This window comes from Sminthopsis crassicaudata, chromosome 3 (genome assembly GCF_048593235.1).
Source record: "Sminthopsis crassicaudata isolate SCR6 chromosome 3, ASM4859323v1, whole genome shotgun sequence".
NCBI lineage: Eukaryota > Metazoa > Chordata > Mammalia > Dasyuromorphia > Dasyuridae > Sminthopsis > Sminthopsis crassicaudata.
The window spans coordinates 330,969,299-330,993,633 of record NC_133619.1 but is presented as its reverse complement, the minus strand read 5'-3'; the positions used below and the strand labels follow the sequence as shown (position 1 = coordinate 330,993,633).

General features: G+C 34.0%; 1 protein-coding gene across 2 annotated transcripts in view; it reads left to right on the top strand.

The window, feature by feature from the left end:
* The window catches only part of HSPBAP1 (HSPB1 associated protein 1), a 48,192-nt gene extending 24,091 nt beyond the window's left edge, over positions 1–24,101 (top strand). For both annotated transcript variants that reach the window (XM_074301396.1, XM_074301395.1), the window contains 6 exons: positions 5,127–5,311; positions 6,328–6,464; positions 9,487–9,658; positions 12,054–12,137; positions 23,232–23,342; positions 23,475–24,101. In XM_074301396.1, the coding sequence (XP_074157497.1) occupies positions 5,127–5,311; positions 6,328–6,464; positions 9,487–9,658; positions 12,054–12,137; positions 23,232–23,342; positions 23,475–24,023 (1,238 nt within the window). In that variant the 3' untranslated portion in view covers positions 24,024–24,101. The remainder of the gene's footprint in view (positions 1–5,126; positions 5,312–6,327; positions 6,465–9,486; positions 9,659–12,053; positions 12,138–23,231; positions 23,343–23,474) is intronic.
* Positions 24,102–24,335: the final 234 nt, after the last annotated feature.

The following is a 24,335-nucleotide window of genomic DNA, read 5'->3' as shown; positions in this document are numbered from 1 at the left end:
GTCTAGGGAAAGGAGTTGTGGTTTGGGAAGTCACGGGGATGGTGAGTGATTAGAGAAGCAATGGATTAACACATCTTTTCTAGGAACCATGGTAGATTTGATTCCTGTTGCCAGAAGAAGAGATAGAAACCAAAGTTGAAGGCAAATGGTCAAAAATTGACCAGGATAGCCAACTGAATGGGGTGAGGCTACTTAAATAGAGCATTCAGGACAATTGTATGGTTTAATTTCCTGCCCTCTCAGGAGTCATTAGATAGTGATTTTAATTTGCACTCTACATTGGTAGATGAATTTTTTGGTTTATATTTGGTAGAACTTGATGTCACAGAAAATGAATACTGAGAATTAGCCAAAAGTAGGATAGCTGCAATGCAGACTTTTCTAGGGTAACTGAGCTTGACTGAAAAATGATGCTCCATTAGCCCTAGGGGCAAGTTGTTCTATTAATAGATTTAGGTGGCTCACTTGGGGCTGAATTTTGTGGAGTGAAAGCACATCAGTAATTGTTAATATTGCCAGGCTTATTGAAATGATTACCCAATACATGGTAACAGTTGTTTTCCTGTTTTCTTAAAAGAAATATGTCATTAAATTAATATGGTTTGTTTTTTATTTTTTTGATTTTAAACAACCAAGATATGTATAGCTTATGGATAAAGGTTACTCTAGTACAGATTTTTAACGTAGGGTCCTTGAAAAAAATTTTTTTTAATACTTTGATAGCTGAATTTCAAAATAATTGGTTTCCTTTATAACCCTATGTGTTTTATTTCATGTATTTAAAGACATTCTGAAAAAGAATCTCTAGACTTCACCAGATTAACAGAGGAATTTATGATACTCAAAAGTTAACCCCTGCCAATAGAACTTTTCATGAGCTCTTGTAAAACAGCAAGTCTTAATTAAGGTGAGCAAGAGCAAAAATTGAGATGTCTCCTTGCTTTATCACCTCCCATCATGCTCCTCCATTGAATGTTTTTTGGGAAATGAGAGGGATAAAAAACAAAAGCAAATAGAAAGGCTGGTTAGATAAATTGGAGAACTGTTCAAGGGCAGTTTCTTCAGAAAAAGAGGGAACAGCATAAAAATGAACCACACAAGAGAGTTTTTTTCTCTGCCTGCCTCTTTCCTAGCCTTGAGCACCACAATAGACCTAAAGAGGAGTAGCTGTCAAATTTGTTTAACTTATATCTCCCCAGAAATCCCTAAGCAAATGTTTAAATTAATAAGTTTTTTTTTTCCACTGAAAATAAAGGTATTTATAACATAAAGATTCTTAATTGGATCTCATTAAAGATAAGGAAAGATATATAAATGTATGTTTAACAGCCAGTTTTTTCTTTTTGTTCTCTCTACAAATATATCTCATTAATATAAGAAAATAAACATAGTTATAGATTTAGAGTGAGGTGGAACCTTCAGAGAACATCTAATTCAGTACCCTTCTTTTTACAGTTGAGGAAATGTCTGTCTCAGGTCTGGAGTGGTAGCTGAGTACAAGAGAAAGAAAGGGTGGGGGAATTAAAACCTTAGTGAGACTTCCTGACTGACTCTTATGCAAGCCCCTCAGGCTCTCTGAACTCCTGTTTCCACCTTGATAAAAGAAATAACAAAGAAAATACTTTGTAAACCTTAACATGCTACACACATGGGCATTTTCTGTGACTGGGCCTTCAGTAACAAGCTGTATTCTCCATAAAGATAAATTAGAAGGTGCTTATTTTAAAAAGGACTCATGATCTGATACTTTAAAAACAGCTTCTCTTGAGGTTGTGTGGTACTCTGGAGTCTAGAAAACTCCTCAACTTTGGCTTCATGACCTTGGGTAAATGATTTAAATGACTTTTAAGTGCTTCAGGCAATGCTTTAAAACTAGAGATTGTAGAAGGGGTGCTGATATGCATTGGTAAAGGGGTTTTTTATGAGGAACATACTATCCACATGAAATCACTGTTTCAATCAAAAACAATCTGTTTCCCCTGATACATTTAAAATACCCTGTTTATACATTTTCAAGGTGTTCACACAGCTTCTCCAAAGCATGTATATCTGCTGTATAAAATGAAGCATTCCTTTGTAATACTTCATTGTAAAAAGAACATAATCATAATTACAACAATAATAATTAACATTTGTATAGCATTTGTCATCTTTGTCACTGATAATGTGGAAGAGATCATTAGATATTTGTCTCTCTTCCTGTAAATTACCCATAAAAGTATCTGCAGTCAGAAGTATAACTTCTGATTTACTGAAAACATATCATTTGTTATTTAAATTGTTAGCCAATCATTCTCTGGTCTGAATATAAGGTTGTACAAAGAGCTTTATTTTATATAAACTTTATTGGATCCTCTAGCAAAATAGTCTGTGAATAACTGACTGATATTAAGCATAATTGGATAATCTTTTGTAGGTATAGGAATTTGAATGGGGGAGGGGGAAGGAGGGACTTACTTATTTGATTATTTACACAGCTATTTATCATCTTGCAAAAATAGTGAAGTTAAATGGATTGTGATATTGATGAGGTTATAGGGGAACCCTGAAACTGTCCTTAATTTTTGGGATGAGCCCTGAAACTCCTCTGACAGGAACCCACCCTTCAGGCAATTAAGTTAAGTTCATTAAGATTGGCCCAGGACCATTCCTTACTTAGTTCAAAGTAGTCTCATTTAGCTGGAGATCTAGATTTCTGTGGACCCCTATTGAGCTGAAAATTGGCTCAAGACCATTCCTAATAAGTGGTCTCATCTAGGCCTGGGGACAGTGACAACATTGAAGGAAACTCATTCAATTGAAACCTCAATCTCAGGTTTTCTTATAAAAACACAATTTTTAAGTTCATAATTTGCAGAGGCCTAAAAGCAGGACCATGTCATGCCAAAGAACCTCTTTCTCTTCCCCCCTCACTCTATCTTCCTTTCCCCCTCCCCCCCCTTCTCTTCCTTTCTTTTCTCTCTTTCTCTCCCTCTCTCCCTCCTTGGCATAGCTGCCTGTCAGGATCCCTACCCACAAGAGAGGACATTCTTTTCTCAGTGTTAACACCTGTTTACCTCTCTGCCAGGATTTCTCTGCTAGGAACTTTATCTCTCTGCCAGAACTTTGTCACTTGGAAGTCAGTCTTCTTAGTAAAAGCTGACTTCTGCAGTACTCACAATAAACTTCATTTTTGCCAATCTAATATTTCGGTTATATGAATTCTTTCATGTTGGACCTATGCCGACCAAAGAGGGGTTTCCACAACTCTTTGCACTGTCATTAATATTATCATTTGGTTCCCTGACCTGGAATCAAATCATTATTATGGCCTCTGGTCATCACATTCATTTCTAGGCAAGGAAAGGATCTCTTGCCCTATAGATGTCTTTTCTCTTTTGGAAGATCTATCATGATTCATGTTTTAAATTCATTTCAGTTAATATTCTATGTGCTCACAGGTTAACTTGTACAATGCTTGCTGCTTTGCAGTTAAGATTCAGAACAAAAGACCAAAATAAGGGAGAATAAATATGGGGATACAAACATATTTATTTAATATTCTGTTAAAAGGCTGCTAAAAATAGATACAAATATAATATCTAACAAGGTATTAAATTAAGAAAACTGGATCAAGTAATAGTTTGTTCAGATCAACGTTCTTTGACAGAAGATTTAATAGTTTCCTTCCATAATACCATCTTAATAAGTTAGAAATTTGCGCAGAACATCCATAGGTTCTCCTTAATGATTTGTTGCAGATGCCATCTAGGTATTTTCTAAAATTTTGGAGATAAAGATACCTATATAGCTTTTGTGTAATATGTATGTGTTTATTATCCATTGGGTAAAACAAAAGAAAAACCCAAACCTCAATGAATTAGAGTAAATGGAACGAAGGCCAGTCTGGATTAAATAATATGTTAAAGAAATGGAGTCTTATTCCTTTGAAGTCTGTTTTTATACTTTGAACTATTAACAGAATCCCATAGGACCTTCTCCAATGAATATTTAAGACTCATTTGTCTGAATAGCATCCATTTTCATTCATCATATTAAAGTTTTAAGTAGGTTAAACATGCTCCTTTTAAGCTATTTATTTTTAAAAACTGCTTCATAGATTGAGAAAAAATAAAATTTTCATTTGTCTTATTATCATCAATTTTGAAATAGTAGGCTACAAGTTCCAGAGATATTAATTTCACAAGATCACAAAATATAAAATATTAATGGGCTTCAGAGATCATGTCCTCCAATTTCTTCATTTACACATTAGAAAATTAAATCCCCCCCAAAATAAATTGATATATTGAATTTCACATAGCACTCAACAGACAGACAGATAGACATATTTTATATATACCTAGAGTCTGAATTCAAACCTCTTAATTTTTAAATGATAAATGTTACTGGTAGTTTTGCTTTTATTTCAGTCTTTTCTGATTATATCCTTCCATAACCACTGTGTAACTAATTTAAAAACATTTATTAAACAAGTAACTAAGGACCACATCTGCCAGCATAAGCAACTTTCTTCTCATGGTCCTTTTCACCACTCTTCCAGGAGAGAAATTATGTTTCTTTATCTACTCTTAGGTACCCAAATTTTCTCTCTTGACATGATGATACTCCCAATAACACAATGTTTTTCCTTAAGATTCAAGGATAACCTTCCTCTCCTTTCTCCTAAGTTCTAATACTTAAAATTGGGAAAAACAAATGATTTCATCTTGTCACATGAGAATTTAATAGATTATATTTCTTGAAAGATTTTTTTTTTCAGATAAAAATATGTTTTGTACAGAAGCCACTGCATTTCTTTGAACATTTTGAAGGATTTTTAGATTTAAGATAATAAAGTTCTGTGTGCTATACCTCAGACACAGACATAATGGAGCTGGGGAGGACCCTAAAGGATAATCAAAATTCTTGAAGGATTAAAAAGCAAAACATGGTCATTGTTTTGGAATGGACTATTCTGCTGCATTGTCATTTTACTTTTATCCTAATAAAGAAGCTCATGATAGACAATGTTTGGTTTTTTTTTTTTTTTTTTTCTTCAAAGAAAACTACAATTGTAATTATTGAAGTCAGCTTCCATTTTTATTCTTGGAATGGATTTAACACTAATTTCACTTATGTTCCAGTTCCTCAGTTTGAAACTGTGTGCAGTTATGTAGATGCTACACTTGAGGAATTTCTAGCCTGGAACTGTGGCCAAGGTGTTAGCATTGATGGGCCATTTAGCCATTATGATAATTCCAAATTCTGGGCTTATGCTGACTACAAATATCTCGCCAGTGTATTTCAAGATAATACAGATGTTTTGCAGGTAAGGCATTATCTTATTTTTCATCTGGATAATATTTTGACTTTAGGAAAAATTTACAATTCTTAAAAACTCCTTAAAAATTGAAATCCTTTACAAGTGGTTTGCAACCCCTTTTTTGTTTCCCTCTTAAATACCATCATTTAACAATGTTTATAGTATTTCATAATACCAAGCAAATCGTATTAACACAGTCTGAAGACAGCCAAACACAATTTATACAAGGACAGCAACATTATAAAAAATACATAACTGATTCTACTTTTCTTTCCATTCCGAATTCTCTCTTCCCCCCACCAAATTACATATATTATAATCATGCAAAATAAATTCCTGCATTATCAGAAAGAGGAAAAGAGAAGAAGTCCATGATCTTTTTGTCTGCAAGTGGCTGTCATGTTTCACTGGGAGTCCTTTGGACTAACTTTGGCTTGTCATTGCGTTGGTCAGTTTCTAATAAACACAACTTCGAAAAGTTTAAGAATCTTGATCAAGCAATGAGCAAACATGTTTCTGGAGGATTTGTGTTGAAGCACATTAACCTATCTCCTCACAGAGAAGTGATGGATAGAAGATACAAAAAAAAAAAAAAGATATATTTTTGAACATGGCCACTGTGTAGATTCATATTGCTTGACTTTGCCTAAAAAGTGGTTTGCCAGAAACATAAGTATCTGCTATATATACCCCAGGGAGAAAGTGTGAAGAAGTGTACTGTAGTGGGAAGAAGAACCCCTTTCATTTAGAGTCGAACTTTGAAGTGCAATTTCCCTTCAAAACAATAACAAGTGATTATTGCTGACTTGTTGGAATTAGTTATTTTACTACTTCATAAAGTTCGTAGATTCTGTAGGCTTCTTGGGTTGGCCTAGCCACCTAACCACCATGTCCAATAGAATATCTAAGGGACTGTGTCTCTAGAGTTCAAAAATTTTTCAAATGAACCAACTTTTGTAATGCATCTTATCAAGTAATTAGTTGATTGAGTCTTTGTTTGGAACTTCTTTTTCCCAAAACAGAATGTAGTATGGTCTGACTTTGGCTTTCCTGGAAGAAATGGAAGAGAAAGCACATTGTGGATTGGCTCAGTGGGAGCCAACACGCCCTGCCATTTGGACTCCTATGGTTGTAACTTAGTATTCCAGGTACAAGGAAGGTAACCAAGAATGTCTTTGTGAAGGTAGCATGATGTAGCATGCTGTTTTCCAAAATGTTTTTAAAGAGTATCAGTGTTCTTTTGTTTTTAATGTCAGTAAGTTTCATGAAGATGAAATTTCCTTTTATTCCGTCTTGCCCCTGTTATTCCATTACTCTGAGAAGTAAATATTGAGGAATAATTCCAAATTACTCTCCAAGCTATATCAATTTACATTTCTTATCCAGGCTTATGCCTAACTTTTTCTTTTAATCCCTTATCTTCATACTTTCTTTGATCATCCTCACTTTTTTTTTTTTTTCCCTTTTGCCCTTAAACATGCTCAGGTTTAACCATCTTACAAATAAAGTTCCCCTTCACTTGCTGCCCTACCTCAAACCAATCCATCTGTCTTTGAATCCTTTAGTTGCTAAAACAGCTAGCAAAAACTAATACACAATGCTTTTTTCTTACTGTCGTTTCTATATCTTTCTGAAATGCATCATTACCACACCACTGAAATCATTCTCTCTAAAATTACCAGTGATTTACCTGATATATCTAATGAAAGGCCTTTTCTCGTTCTCCATTCTGCCTCTACTTTTCAAAGAATTTTACCTTTTAGACTACCCCATACTTCTAGGGAAGAGCAATATCACAAGGACCTAGAGAGATGAAAGTATCAAGGAAAAGAGGGTGATCTCTGTCAGAAACTTTAGCGTTTCAGAAGGATAAGGTCTGAGGAAAGGCCATTAGATTTGGCAAATTTAGTAACATAAACAGCAAAAGAAAATGCAAAAGGTGAAAAGAAAAGTGATCTCTTGTGATATAATACTCCAGTTCAATGATACGCCATGATTTATTTATATGTTACCCACATGTTGGGCACTTAATTTATATCTGACTTTTGTGGGGTTTGTTTTGATTTTGCTATTACAGTTGGTTATATTAGAAATATTTTGTACCAATAACATTGCTGTCCTTTTTTATTTAAGGAAAAAAAAAAACAAAAAAACAATGGAGCAGCTAGGTGGTGCAGTGGATAAAGCACCAGTTCTAAAGTCAGGAGAACCTGAGTTCAAATATGAACTCAGATACCTAATACTTCCTAGCTGTGTGACCCTGGGCAAGCCACTTAACCCCATTTGCCTCAACCCAAAATAAATAAAGAAATTATGAATTATCTGAAAGTGCAGACACATTCTCAATACCATCATTATTTATTAGACTCCTCTTTCTTTTTCCTTTAATAAGCATATATAAAATGCCTGTTGTGAACTTCCCTATCTCTTGATCTGTTGACATCAAACTGCCAATCCATGGTGAATAAACACACTTGAAAATTTGAAATAAGCATTTCCAGAGTCAAATCTGTTAGCTTAGTTTCTTGAGAAATGATGGAGAGATTATTAGACCTCTCCAATTTAGATTCATGATTAGTGAAGTATGACTGTCTTCATATTTCTTAAATACAAAGATAAGACTAGTATCTTGCATGTCAGAGGAATATTGATAATCATGTAAGTTAAAGATTAAGAAGTAAGCAACTAAAAATCAGGGTACTTTTGTAATATACAGTCTTGTGATAGAAAACTATAATATATAGTATATTTCTAAAACCCAAACCATAAATTTACCTATCTATAAAAATCCTTCACAATTTTATGAGATAATAAACCTTTATTTTAAAAACTTACTTTGAAGTTTGAAAAGAAAAACAAAATTGATGTTTCATTTTAACTGTTTGCTTGTAGGGATGGGGAAGAGAGATTGTGACTAGTATAAAAAATCAAATTTTTTTGAGAAAAATTTTAAGAATCAGGCTATGCATGGGAATGCTAAATGGAATGCTGGACTTCTTAGGAAGACCTGAGTTGGGCTTGAACTTGTATTACCAGTATGTGACCTTGAACAAATCATTTAATCTGTGAAACTCAGTTTCTTCATCTATAAAATGAAGTTAATAATATTGGTGCCATCTATCCTATGCCGTTATCTTGTTGTTTAGGCTCAAGTGAGGATGAACTGTGTCATACTTTTAAAGCACATATATATTAGTTATTTGTTTTGATAACTATATCCCACTTGTTTATAACACCAATGGCTTAACACTGATTCTTTCATCTCATTCTTGTAAGCCTTTTTATTCTAATACTCTACTCTCATTTCTTAGTTTCTTTTCTATGAATGAAAGGGGACCCTTAACACTGAAATAAATAATACCCCTTTAGAGAGAAATGAACACCTTGTCATTCTTCTTTTTCCATCTCTTTCCTTACAGTTTATTTTCTTTTTTTCTCCAGCATCTGTTTTGCTCTTCTCTCATTTCCCTCATAATTAACTAGCCATAAAAATCGGGAACTAAACAATGTGTTTACATATTTAAATGTGTTAATACAATATAAAAAATCAAAAGTGAATAGACTAATTTCTTGTTTTTCTGTAGGTCAGCAATCTTCAATAGGTATCCTTATATCTGTTTTAAAGGCACTGTACATATCCATTGCTTAAATGACACTCATTTAAAAGATTCTTGACTTGGGGAATTCCTGATCAGCATAATAAAACTTCTAGAAAGCATGTTATAATTGGCATGGTTGAAAGCACTGATTGCATTTAGCCTAAGAGAAAAGACTAAAAGTACATCTACTACTTATCTTTGAATATTTGAAGAGCTATCATGCTATAGAAGAGAAAAAGGACTTGATCCATAGGATAGAACAGGGTCCACTGCATCAAAGGCACAACAATGTAGACTTTGGCTCAGCAGAAGATATATTTGTTTAAAAATTAAATTCTACTAACAGTGGAAAAGGATGCCATAAGCAGTGCCATCCAATATATAGTCTGGATATAACACAGAGAGAATTTTTACATTTTAAATTAGATGACCTTTAAGATTTTTCCCAGCTCTAAGAGCTTATGATTTTTTGAACTAAACTGATTTCACTTCGATTGTAATTAATTCATTATTTAACTTATATTGTCTGTTATCTAGTACATAGAATATTAACCTTCATATTTTTTTTCCCCCTGGATTTAGGAAAAGATGGCATCTCTTCCCTCCTGAAGATACTGCTTTTCTTTATCCAACCAGAATCCCCTATGAAGAATCTAGTGTTTTCAGCAAAGTGAATGTTGTCAATCCTGATTTAAAACACTTTCCTCAGTTTTTGAAAGCTCAAAGACATATGGTTACACTGTACCCGGGACAGGTAATTCGTTCACTTAAAAGGGAAGGAGGAGATAATATTCCTTTTTATCCCTATATCCTTTATCTTCTTGTAAGCTGATACAGTTTTCTTCTTTTTACTACCCCTGCCTGGCCTTTTTCCTCCTACAAATTTCTTCCTCACAATGTATTGGAAATGGGTTGAGGAAGGAGAGGTTTGTTCCTATGACTGAGGAATGGGGAAAGGTAAATTTCAAAGAGCTCACTGTGGCTCTTGAGTCCACTTCAAAAGCTCTCAGGTTGTTCTCATAATAATTTCTTCAGGTAATCTAAGGGTTAGCTAGGAGGAAATGCAATGACAGTTTAGACCAGTAAGTGACCCATGAGGCAAAATCGGATAAAATTTTAGAGCATCTCAAAGACTGAGACAGTTAGGTGAGCATAGTACATACAACAATATATTGAGTTGAAAGTCTACATCAGGCATTTTGAGTTTTTTGACTTGTGGCAAATGATTTTAGTTTTTCTTGATTTCGTCATCTTTAAAATTTGAATAATAATAACACCTCTCTCAATTAGGTATAATTATCTGCTACAGGGTTGTTTTGAGAATCAAATGAGATGATGACAACAGTTATGTTGATGGTTTGCATTTAGATAATACTTTTAAATTTACAATGCATTTTCCAAATATTTTATTTTATCTTTATAACCTCTCTAGAAGGTTGGTGCTATAAATATAAAGTGCTTTGCAAACCTTTAAAGCACTTTGTAAAGGCTAATACTTATTTTGTTGTTATTAAAATGAATCTATTATAAAGAATTGTTAAAAATGAAATGAGTACCTAAATTAATTTCAAATTAACAATCAATTAATTTCAAATAAATTGTATTTAGTTCCATTCTCTAACTATATAGTTCTTTCAAAATATATTGTTTGCTTTCTAGTATTTGATTTTACTTGTTAGGAAAGTTTTTTTGCTCCTATTAATTGCCTTGTTGTGAAATCCCCTAAAGAAATATAATTGTTACAAATGTTATGTTATGTTTCCATTCTTGTTTGTTTGAAAAAAAATTTTTCCTTTAGATAGTGAAGAATAAACTTTACAGTTGAGATGTTTACCAGATTATAATAAAAGTACAAAACATTTCATTTCAAATATGGAGCTAAAGTAAAACCTTATAAAGAGATGATAGATTTTTTTTAAAAAATAGTTTCCCAGAATTTATGATATTCAACTACTATTTGACATTCCTGTTTCTGGGTACATATATATGCATTGTCAAATGTGAACATTAGTTTAGATACAAAAGAGAAGGGGACTGTACCATAGATTTATCTATTCATATACTGTCAGAAAAAATAAATAAATAAATGAAAAAAGGTATCTATGTTGAATACAGCTCTTTCTCCAATCACTATACTCCTTGTATATACCCAGAGGGTTTTAGAGTTTATGCTCTAAGATGATATACATCTATATATACATCCTTGGATCCCAAACCCAATAAGCTATCCTGCTTATCCTATCTCTGGTTATCCAAGTAGTAAGAGAATTCCTCTCAGGAGATAAATTGAAAAGTAAAAATCTTCTCTTTAAACTCAAAGAAGTGCTGTCATAGTAATATGAAGTAATGCCTTATACTTAAATGTGGCTTAAAAAGTAGATTGTTTAATTTTAAGAGCTTGCAAATAGAAAGTCTTCTCTCTTAAAACAACCCACTTTAAATTCTCTTGTCTTCCTCAGCCTTAAGGGATCAGGTATCCTTCCTTTTATCTTTGTTCTTAATTTCCCTCTCCCCTCATCCATCTGCTCTGCCTCTTAGAAAAGGATGAATAAGATGGGAGACGAGAGATGAAAAAAATCCTTATTTGACCTTGTGATCTGTCTCTAGCTGCTCTCCCATTTTCTTCCCTTTTATTTTTAAATTCATATTAATAGTCTATCTATTCCTTCCATTTGCTGCTCTCTGCCAGCTGACTTTTTTAGTCTTAACTTCTCCACCTTTCTCCTGAAATAACTCAAGACCTTTTTTAAGTCTTTGTTTTACTTCCCCTTCCCCTTCCTTTCCCTGATGCCACACATTCAAGTTCTTCTATGTCTTTTCTCTTTAACCTGTTTTTCTTCTCACTCTCTGATTGTTTGACAAGGCCCTACACTCAACCTCCAGTTCTCCTTATATTTTATCCCTTAAAGTCCTTCCTACCATTTAAATCTCAGCTTGTCTAAAATAGAATTCTTACCTCCCCATCTCTACTCATTTGAATCCTAAATTTTAATCATCTACTATGAAGCATTTCCTAATTTTTTCCAGCTTTCATATTCATTTATCCTCTCACTTTTTCTTTTTAAGCAACCCGAGTTAGATCCCTACACCTAAATATTAAAAATTAAAAATCTCATTAATGTGCTAATAGTTGTTTTTCTTATTTTCAGGTCTTGTTTGTTCCCAGGCACTGGTGGCATTATGTAGAATCCATTGACCCCATCACTGTCAGTATAAACTCATGGATTGAACTGGTAATTTTCTTTTTTCTTTTGTGAATGAAAATACTTTCTTTAGAATCAGCATATGTAAAAATAAAGTCAGTGTTATTAATGTTTTAACCAAGCAATAACTTAAATAGATGAATGAGTTGATCTCTTGAAAACAATCACCTGAAAAATTACACTTAATGCTATTACTCATAGCATTCTTCCAGTCCTCTTATAATTGCTCTTTGAGCCAGCTATATGTTCTTTTGAAGATCTACCCTGATGGCAATCATTTTCTTTCAATTTTTGCAAATCCATTCATAAGTATATATATGTATAGTACCAATCATAGGGGTAAAGAGATGGTGGACCAGATGGGTGGGAACAAACTTGTTTTAGGTCAGGTAGGGAAACCTAATGAAGCTGATAGAATTGAAATAGTTTTGAATGAGAAAAATTAGGTTTTCATAGAAGAATAAGAAACACTGTTCTAGAAAAATAAGGTTACATTAGAGAAAATGGACTTGAAGAATAGAGGCTAGTTGAAGTATAGAGGAAGGGCACAAAAACAAGTTTCAGAAATGATTTTAGAGGTTATCCAATCCAGTTTTCCCAGCTCAGTACAGAAATCACATCTCCACTTTAACTAATAGATTTAATAAGTAGGCTATTCCAGTCTGCGAGTAGGTGCAGTAGAATTTAAATCTTAACCATACCCAGTCATATTTACATTGATGACCTCAACAAATGGTCATCCACTTCTACTTAAACATCTATAAAAAGGAAGTTCCATAATTTCCAATGCAGCTGTTTCACTTTTAAACAGTTATGATTCTTGGGGACTAGGGGACTTCCTTTCATGAAGTCTCAATTTGCCCTTTTTTACAGCTTCTACCCATCACTCCTAGTTCTGCCCTCTAAGCCCAGGAAGAACAAGTCTCATTCATCTCTCTTCAATGTCACAGCCCTTTAGAAACTTGCAATCTGCTGTCATTCCCTGTCTTCACTTCTTTAGGCTAGACATTGTCTTCATGTGACATGTTCATAGTACAGTTATCCACTTCAGGACTTAAGTTTGTCTGATTTTCTTTGAAATCTACTTCAGATGTAGTCTATCCTTGCTTTGAACAATGGTTTTCTTTTCTTACAATCTAAGCTAATAGAAATTTTTTTGACTGTTTTATCAAATTGCTTGCCCATATTAAGTTTATAATCTAGTAGAATGATATCTTTTTTCATGGGAACTTATTTGTCTCCAGTATGACCAGCTTGTACTTGTGAAATTAATTTTTTTAACCCAAATAGGGAACTTTTTATTTATTTCTATTAAATTTGATATTACTATTTTATGCTGAATATTAGGCTATCAGGATTCTTTTGTATCCTAATTCTTTCATCACAAGTTTTCCCTAGTTTCCTGTTGATAGCACATTTAACATGTTCTATCTATGCTTTTAATAACCAAGTGACTGATAAAAATATTGAAAAGCTCAAGGTTAGAGCTTCCGGGGCATTCCATTTAAGACCCCCCTCCAAGATAACTTAAGTCCTCCAACATTAATGACAGTTTGGCGGCCTAACTGTTCAAACAGTGCAAAATGCATGTAATATTGTATTATCATCAAACCTACAAATCTTTTTCTAGTCCATTAAATTAGTATTCGGGGAACCTAGATTCTACTCATGGCTTTACACAGACATGTTGTGTATATGATTTTAGACAAGAATCATTCTTTGAGTTTCAGTGTTCTCATCACAAAAACTAGGGAGTTCAACTAGATAAAATCATAAAAGGCTCTCCTCACTCTAAATCTATACAATCCTAAGATTAGCAAGAAAATTTCTAGTATGCTTTTCTGAAATAGCATTCCTCTGATCTCCCTATCTAGAAACTCTTTCAAAAATTAAAAAAAAAAACAAAAAAACAAACAAAAAAAAACAAAAAAAGACTTCATCTGGTATTACCTATTTTTAATGAAACCATGTTAGCATTTGATGAACACTGCTTCCCTTTCTAAATATTCCCTTACTATCTCTTCCATAACATGTTCTTTATATGAGATAAACAGGAAATAAACAACAGAGAAAAGACACTAAAATTAAGCGGGATAAGGAAAGGCTTCCTGTATAAGGCACAATTTTAGCTGGGACTTAAAGGATTTCAGGTAAGTCAGGAGGTGGAGATAAGGAAAGAAAACCTCAGCATGGGGGACATACTCTAGCCAGAGAAAATGCCCAGATCCAAAAGTTGGAAGGTGTTGTTTGAGGAACAGCAAAGAGACCTCTATCACTGGATCAAAAAGTTATGTGGAACAAGAAAAAAAGGAATGTATAAGAAAGCAAGAATGGAGTAAGTTCCCCTCCCCCCCAATAGTATTTTACTTTTCCAAATACATGCATAGAAAGTTTTCTGCATTAGCCTTTGCAAAACCTTGTGTTGCAAATTTTCTCCCTCATGCCTAAGAAAGCAAGCAATCTATAACAGTTAAGCTTATGCAATTCTTCTAAATAAATTTCTATACTCATGTTGTACAAGAAAAATCAGATCAGAAGAGGGAAAAAGCCTCTAGAAAGGAAAAAAAAGCACAGCAGTATCTCTACTAGGTCTGTATCTGAAAGGGATGATTAAAAAAGGAAAAGGACCCACATGTGCAAAAATGTTTGTAGCAGCCCTTTTTGTGTTAGCAAGGAACTGGAAAATGAGTAGATACTCATCAGTTGGAGAATGGCTGAATAAGTTATGGTATATGAATGTAATGGAATGTTATTGTTCTATAAGAAATGATGAGCAGGATTTCAGAGAGACTGGAGAGACTTGGATGAACTGATGCTAAGTCAAGTGAGTATTACCAAGAAAACATTGTACACAGCAACAAGAAGATTACGATTACAGAATGATCAACTGTGATGGACATGGCTTTTTTCAATATTGAGTGATTCAGGCCAATTCCAAAAATCTAGTGATGGAGAGAGTCATCTGCATCCAGAAAGAGGACTATGGGGACTAAATGTAGGATACAACATAGTGTTTTCACCTTTTATTGTTGTTTGAGTTTTTTTCTTTCTCATTTTTTTTCCTTTTTGATCTGATTTTTCTTATGCAGCATGATAAATGTGGAAATATGTTTAGAAGAATTGCACATGTTTCCTTACTATCTAGGAGAGGGAGGAAGAGGAAGAGAAAGAAGGAGAAAAATTTTGAACATTAAGTTTTGCAGGGGTGAATGTTGAAAACTGTCCTTGCATGTATTTTGAAAATAAAAAGCTATTATGGGGGAAAAAATTAAAAGGTGAAAATTCTATGCTTTTATCCACATTCAGTCTCTATAGTTCTCTTTGTATAAGAATGGCATTTTTCCATCCCAAGTTAGGAATTGTTTTGAATTTATTGCACTGTTGAGAAGAGCCAAGTCTATCACAGCTGATCATTATATAATCTTGTTGTTACTAGGTATAATGTTCTTTTGGTTCTGCTCACTTCACTCAGCATCAGTTCATGTAGGTCCAGGCTTTTCTGATTTAGTCATTCCCCAACTGAAGAGCATCCATCCAGTTTCCAGTTCCTTGCCCCACTACAAAAAGAACTGCTGCAAGCATTTTTGCACATGTGGGTCCTTTAACCTCTTTTATGATCTCTTTGGGACACAGAACAAGTTGTGAGACTACTGGATCAAAGCCATGGATAGTTTACACATACACACACACACATCCCTCTTTGGGTATAATTCCAGTTTGCTCTCTAGAATAGTTGGATCATTTTACAACTCCATCAGTAATGCATTATTAGTGTCCCAGTTTCTCTGACATTCTCAAGAGTTGTCTTAATTTGCATTTTCTGAACAATAGTGATTTAGAGCATTTTAAAAATATGATTAAAAAGGAGAGTAAGTTATAAAAAACTTTAAATTTGAAAAGATTCTGCATTTTGATCCCTAGAGTGATAGGAATTGCTGGAATTTGAGTGAGATGACTGATGTGCATTTTAGGAAATCAGTTTGACAATTAAATGGAGTGGGAAGAGGCTTGAGGCAGATTCACCTGGATCAGAATAAAAAATTGCTCGATCTCCTTCCCTTTTTAATCTGTTCTTTTCGAAGATCCAACTCACTTCCAGTTGATCAATGATGGACAGAAATAACTATACCCAGAGAAGGAACACTGGGAAGCGAATGTAAATTGTTAGCACTACTGTCTATCTACCCAGGTTACTTATACCTTCGGAAGCCAATAATTAATGTGCAACAAGAAAAAGGTATTTACACACATATATTGTATCTAGGTTATACTGTAACACATGTAAAATGTATGGGATTACCTGCCATTGGGGGGAGGGAGTGGAGGGAGGGAGGGGATAATTTGGAAAAATGAATTAAAAAAAAAAATCTGTTCTTTTCCTTTTGAATCAAAAGTATCTCTTTTTAAAAACTTATTTCTGTCATTTCTTTTACACTGTTCTCTCCACACTTTTCCCAAGATTTTCATAAGAAGTTTTCCTCTTTACACTAGTTTACACTATTTATTACTCATACTTTGCATATTTTTATGGAGACATAAGACCTTGGGTTTTTTATAGTTGGTTCTCTTCTTGGATATTGTCACTATGAATCCTCTGGTATTCTTCCTTTCCCCACCTCCCATGTTGTACTTGCTAATCTTTATGGTGTCAGTCTTCTCAAATCTATGTTGTAGCTTTCTTGCTTGCTCCATTTTAAAGCTCTCTTTATTTTTTTTATTATTATTTTTTCTTTTTTTATTAATTTTATAATTATAACATTTTTTTGACAGTACATATGCATAGATAATTTTTTACAACATTATCCCCTGTACTCCCTTCTGTTCCGAATTTTTCCCCTCCTTCCCTCCACCTCCTCTCCTAGATGGCAGGCATTCCCATACATAGTAAATATGTTATAGTATATCCTAGGTACAATATATATGTGCAGAACCAAATTTTGTTGTTGTTGTTGTTGTTGTTGTTGTTGTTGTTGTTGTTGTTGTTGTTGTTGTTGTTGTTGTTGTTGCAAAGGAAGAATTGGATTCGGAAGGTAAAAAATAATCTAGGGAGAAAAACAAAAAATGCTAACAGTTTAAACTCATTTCCCAATGTTCCTTTTCTGGATGTAGCTGATTCTGTCCATCATTGATCAATTGGACTTGGATTAGCTCTTCTCTATGTTAAAGATATCCACTTCCATCAGAATACATCCTCATATAGTATCATTGTTGAAGTGTATAATGATCTCCTAGTTCTACTCGTTTCACTCAGCATCAGTTGATGTAAGTTCTCCAAGCCTCTCTGTATTCATCTTGTTGGTCATTTTTTACAGAACAATAATGTTCCATAACATTCATATACCATAATTTATCCAACCATTCTCCAATTGATGGGCATCCATTCATTTTCCAGTTTCTAGCCACTACAAAAAGGGCTGCCACAAACATTTTGGCACATACAGGTCCCTTTCCCTTCTTTAGTATTTCCTTGGGATATAAGCCCAGTAGTAGCACTGCTGGGTCAAAGGGTATGCACATTTTGATAACTTTTTGGGCATAATTCCAGATTGCTCTCCAGAATGGTTGGATTCTTTCACAACTCCACCAACAATGCATCAGTGTCCCAGTTTTTCCACATCCCCTCCAACATTCATCACTATCTTTTCCTGTCATCTTAGCCAATCTGACAGGTGTGTAGTGGTATCTCAGAGTTGTCTTAATTTGCATTTCTCTGATCAGTAGTGATTTGGAACACTCTTTCAAATGAGTGGAAATAGTTTCAATTTCATCATCTGAAAATTGTCTGTTCATATCCTTTGACCATTTATCAATTGGAGAGTGGCTTGATTTCTTATAGAGTCAGTTCTCTGTATATTTTGGAAATGAAGCCTTTATCAGAACCTTTAACTGTAAAAATGTTTTCCCAATTTGTTACTTCCCTTCTAATCTTGTTTTCATTAGTTTTGTTTGTACAAAAGCTTTTTAATTTGATGTAATCAAAATTTTCTATTTTGTGATCAATAATGATCTCTAGTTTTCCTTTGGTCACAAATTCCTTCCTCCTCCACAAGTCTGAGAATTAAACTGTCCTATGTTCCACTAATTTATTTATGATCTCGTTCTTTATGCCTAAATCATGGACCCATTTTGATCTTATCTTAGTATGTGGTATTAAATATGGGTCCATGCCTAGTTTCTGCCATACTAATTTCCAGTTTTCCCAGCAGTTTTTGTCAAATAATGAATTCTTATCCCAGAAGTTGGGATCTTTGGGTTTGTCAAACACTAGATTGCTATTTTTATTCCCTATCTTGCCCTGTGAACCTAACCTATTCCACTGATCAACCAGTCTATTTCTTAGCCAATACCAAATGGTTTTGGTGACTGTTGCTTTATAGTTCTAGATCAGGTACAGCTAGGCCACCTTCTTTTGATTTTTTTTTTTTTTTTCATTACTTCCCTTGAAATTCTCGACCTTTTGTTCTTCCATATGAATTTTATTGTTTTTTTTCTAGGCCATTAAAATAGTTTCTTGGGAGTCTGATTGGTATAGCACTAAATAAATAGATTAGTTTAGGGAGTATTGTCATCTTGATTATATTTGCTCGGCCTATCCAAGAGCACTTAATGCCTTTCCAATTATTTAAATTTGACTTTATTTTTGTGGCAAGTGTTTTGTAATTTTGCTCATATAATTCCTGACTTTCCTTTGGTAGATATATTCCCAAATATTTTATACTACCGACCGTTATTTTAACTGGAATTTCTTTTTGTATCTCTTGCTCTTGGATTGTGTTGGTAATATATAAAAATGCTGAGTATTTAAAGCCCTCTTTAATTAGATATCTTAGTCAAATCTATTTTTATTAGCCCTTGTTTAGCTGTGCTCCATCCCTAACTCCTATAATTCCTGTGTTCACAATAATGTTTCAGAACTTTAAATCCCATTCTTAGCCATATCTTAACAACCAACTATCCACTTTCCAAATTTCCCTCTTCATCTGCTTTCATCCAGTAGCTGAGCTGAGTTTTAGTCTTCAGATGAAATTTTTATGGCACTGTGCCATCTTCTAGAGGATGTGTTTTGTTCATCTTGTTACCTACTCTTGTTTTCCATCTTCCTTTTTGTTTGGTGAGTTCCTCTGCATCTATATCTGTCCTTTCAGTCAAGTTACCATTTTCCTACATGATTATTTCTTGGAATACATAGATAGTTCCCAAATCCTCTCTTTTGAAAGAGCTTGACATTTATTAACTAAATATTAATTTAATCCAAATTAATCTAATTAATCTAAATATTAACTAGTCCATTTTCCCTTCCTTCTCTACTTTATAATTTTCTGTATTCCAACCTCCTAACACAGGTGAGAATTTCCTTTTACCTTTTGACATCCTTTTTCTTAATTTTCTCCTTTGAAGAGTTTTTTTTTCTGTGTTCTCCCTTTTCCCATTCTGAGAATATTAATCTTATCACTTCCCATATCTAATCATTTGCAAGGTCTTGACTTTTCAGCCTCCACAAATGTGTCTAATAAGTACTTCTTTCTTCACTCTAGGCTCTACCCTTGTTCCCTCTTTCCTGAATTTTTGCTTTTAATTGATCTCCTTACCTTTAGTCTTTCCTTCCAGTAATGCATTCATCACACCATTGCCAAAATTATATTCCTGAATCCTACATCTGATTGTGTCAGCTCTCCTATCATGGCTCTAATATCTTAAGGACAAAATACAAATTCCTCTGACTTTTAAGCTCTTCACAATCTGATTACAAACTATTTTTCTATATTGATTTCAAATTATTCTTCCTCATACCTTCAGTGTTCTGGCAGACTGACCTAGCTGCTGTTCCCTGCGCACAACCTTCCTCCTCTCAAGTCCACTTTTTCACAGCCTGCCTCAATGGTGGAATCTTCCCTCCTTTCTCACTTCCACCTCTTGAAATCCTTGATTTACTTCAAGGCACAACTAGAGGACTACTTGCTGTTCACAAGGCTTTTGCTGACAGCCCTCCAATTTTAAGTGCTTTCCAATCCCTTTCTATGCATATCCCTTTACTATGCATCTTTTTTTCTTTTTTTAATCTATGCGCATGTCATATCTCCCCCCAGTTTAACAGCTGTGGCAAACAAGGCATAAGGTGTAGTTTTTGTGAGATGCACATACCTCATTTCATTTTGCCACAGATCTTCAGATATGTCCCTCTGTTTCTCTGCATGTCAGGTTTTCTGTCTTCATAACGGGATGAGTCTTAGCTGATTTCAGAGAAAATAAGACATACATAGATAGTATCAGGGGACACAAGAATACAAGCCTGGGACAAACTCCAGTTATCTAATGAGATATTCTAATCTCATTTTACTTTCTCTTTCTACATAACCCCCTTTACTTCCCTGGACTTATAGGCTTTATATCCTTTCTGAGGAATGAAAGCATAATTTACTTAGCAATCAGAAACAGACATATAAGAAAGATGTAGGGTGGTGCCCAGTTATGAGATTGATCTTAACTTCCCTGGCTTCTAGATTTTATGTAATTGTTATGAGAAAAAAGTGTTTTGTTTTTTTGTTTTTGTTTTTGTTTTTTTTTGTCAAGCTAAATCCTTGTGACTCTCAGTCCAGTTGAATAATCACTTCATTTTTAGAATCTCGTTTGCTATGTATTTTCTGAAGTTTTTGAAATGTATTCTTAAAGTCTAGAGTTTGCTCACTGTACTCTTTCCTAACTGTTTCTCTCCAATTTCCTGTTCACATCACCAACTACATCTTTCTTCTCAAGAACTATAGAGTGGAAGTTATCACTGTTGCCTTCTCTACCTTCTGTTATATTCCCTGAACAAGAAGGTGTATTGCTTTTGTCAAAGAGGAGTCAGGGCTGAGACTTCTCTTAGGCCAAGCTGAAGCTGAGACTTCTTGGTAGGACTAAAGCTTGCCCATCCAAGGATAGAGAAAAGACCTTGGGGATGGGCCAGAAACATCAGAGGAGTTATTTTTAAAACCAAATTTAGTAGTTGGTGGGGGATGGGTACTGGGTGAAAGATCCAAAGGGAGGAGGCAATATTTGGATGAGAGTCCAAACTTAGTATCAGGTTTAGCCTGAGGCTCAAATTTGTCCTGAAAGATCCAGAACTTTGGAACTAAATTACAAAAGATATTTTAAAATCACTCCTATGTTTTACGTATGTATCCATTAGCAAAATGGAGCAACTATTAACTAATATAGGAAAACTAGTCATAGGAGAGATTTGTAGGGAAACCTTCCTGGAATCCTGCAGAGGTGAAATAGGGATAAAAGATAAAAGTTTGTTAATATTTTTTTCTTTTCTTGATTCTTTCTTGCTTACATTTTGTTGAAGTGAAAAGATCATGCAATATCTTTTCCTTTTCTCAATTTTAAATGTAATATCTATATATTTTAACTTTTATATTTTAAAATAAGTTTTATTTGATGCCTTTTTTTTTTTTTTTTTAATTCATTTTTCCAAATTATCCCCTCCCTCCCTCCACTCCCTCCCCCCTATGGCAGGTAATCCCATACATTTTACATGTGTTACAATATAGCCTAGATACAATATATGTGTGTAAATACCTTTTTCTTGTTGCACATTAATTATTAGCTTCCGAAGGTATAAGTAACCTGGGTAGACAGACAGTAGTGCTAACAATTTACATTCACTTCCCAGTATTCCTTCTCTGGGTATAGTTATTTCTGTCCATCATTGATCAACTGGAAGTGAGTTGGCTCTTCTTTATGTTGAAGATTTCCACTTCCATCAGAATACATCCTCATACAGTATTGTTGTTGAAGTGTATAGTGATCTTCTGGTTCTACTCATTTCACTCAGCATCAGTTCATGTAAGTCTCTCCAAGCCTCTCTGTATTCCTCCTGCTGGTCATTTCTTACAGAGCAATAATATTCCATAACCTTCATATACCATAATTTACCCAACCATTCTCCCATTGATGGACATCCATTCATCTTCCAGTTCCTAGCTACAACAAAAAGAGCTGCCACAAACATTTTGGCACATACAGGTCCCTTTCCACTCTTTAGTATTTCTTTGGGATATAAGCCCAGTAGTAGCACTGCTGGGTCAAAGGGTATGCACAGTTTGACAACTTTTTGGGCGTAGTTCCAAATTGATGCCTTTTGCTTTTATATATCATCATCATTTCAAGAAATATAATACCTTACTACCAGCAAATGAGCCCTACCTCTTAACAAAGTTGTAACAGTTAAGCAGTACTTTCATAATGATTTTTTGATAATGTAGACATTTTCACTTGTAATCTCCCACTTTTTTACCAAAAGGAGAGAGATATCTCTTTAATTCTCCTCTAAGATCAAAATTGGCCATAATTACTCAGCATTTAGTTAATATTCTTGGAGAAAGAGAAAGTCTATTTTCAACCCATCAAAGTAGTAGTATAAATATCTTGCATTTATACAGTGCTTTTAAAGTTTTCAAAGTGCTTTATAAATATTATTTCATTTGATTTTCACAATAGCCATGGGAGATAAATGTTATTATCTCCATTTCACATTTGAGGAAATTAAAGCAGAGTTTGTTAAGAGACTTGTCCAGAGTCACATAGCTATTTTGAACTCATCATGTCTTCTTGACTCCAGATTCAGGTCCACTAAGTCACCCAGCTGCCTTTTCTAGATGAAGTGAGGACATTGACTTTCTTCCCTCTGCCATTTTCATCCCCCACTATCTTCCGTATTGTAATCAAAAGTTTGTAAAAGGACTATATTTCATTTCCTTTATTTATCCCAAATATAAAAAGAAGGAACTATGAGATTTTGTTGTGAAAATGTGTTATCCCCATGCTTGGTGTGTCTTAGAATCATCTAAAGCTCTTCAGTATGTCAAAATGAAAAAGATTGAAAAAATTTGAAATAAGTTTGATTAAATTAAAATATTCTGGGCTAATTTGTATACAGATGCTTCTTTAAGGAATATGCTAATTAAATACATCAAAAGTGTACTTCTTATGGATTAGCCGGGATGTTCTAAGAATATCATGTGTCATTGGCAAGATACCAGTAAAATTGCAAGGAAGATTAGACACATTTTCTCCAGTATTAGTCATGGTTCACAATATCATTTCTTAAAAAGGCATTTTTTTTCCTCTTGTCCATAGGAGGAGGATCACCAGGCTCGAGTAGAAGAGGCTATTACCCGAATGCTAGTGTGTGCCATGAAAGCTGCAGAAGATCCCACAAATACCAAAGCTTGGTTAAATCCTACAGAAGTAGGGAACTTCTTATTTTTATTGTGTTAGTTGATAATTTATTGGGAAGATAGCTTCAGGTGAAGCTATTCATTTTGTAGAAGAATTAAGATAAATATACATCTTTTTAAAAAAATCTTTCCTTTTCTTTAGGTAGAGGGAACATCTCATGAAATCAATTGTCAATACTTAAATGGAGCCATTTCTGCTTATTTGGAACACAACAAAATAGCAGAAAGATTAACACCTACAGAGTTCCAAAAAAATGGTGAGCACAGAGTGGAGACATCCTTGAAAAAAAGGAAGTTGGGTGCACACATCAGAGCAAAGAAGAAAAAATCACTTTCTCATAAGTTAGCTACAAATATAGCTAAGCCCAAGAAGATTCCCTTTGGCCTGGATTTAATTCCAGTATTACCCAGTCTTCAAAATGAATCTTCAGAAAGAGGAATATCTGAGAGTAATGTGAAAGACCTTGTCATGGAAAACGAGGGACATCTGGGGAAATTAAATTCTGCAGAAGAGCAACCAGTGATGAATAAAGCTGAGATACCATTTGCAGATAACATTGTTTCTGATAACACCACAAGCCCTTCTCAACCACTCATCTCTACAGATGACTTGCTAGATTGTTTGGTGAATCCAAAAGTAATCAGTCTAGTAGCACAACTTTTGTTACAGAAAAGAACTTGTAACTTCTAAGTATATATATATATTTTTAAATTTAAGTGATATTACATTAAAAGATATTTTTCCTTTCTTAAAATATTTTTAAAGAAACTTATTTGCTTTTGCCTTGTCATTTAGGGTAAGTGGGTGTGAGAATTAGCAAATGAAATATGCTATAGTATTTCCATACAGTGATGGTTCAAAATTAATGATGAGACTGGCTTTTTTTTTTTTTTTTTTTTTTTTTTTTTTTTGATATATTGATTGCTCTTTCCTCCCATGGCATTCAGGATCCTGTGCTAAAATTATCTTATTGGGGAAGCAAGATGACACAGTAGATAGAAT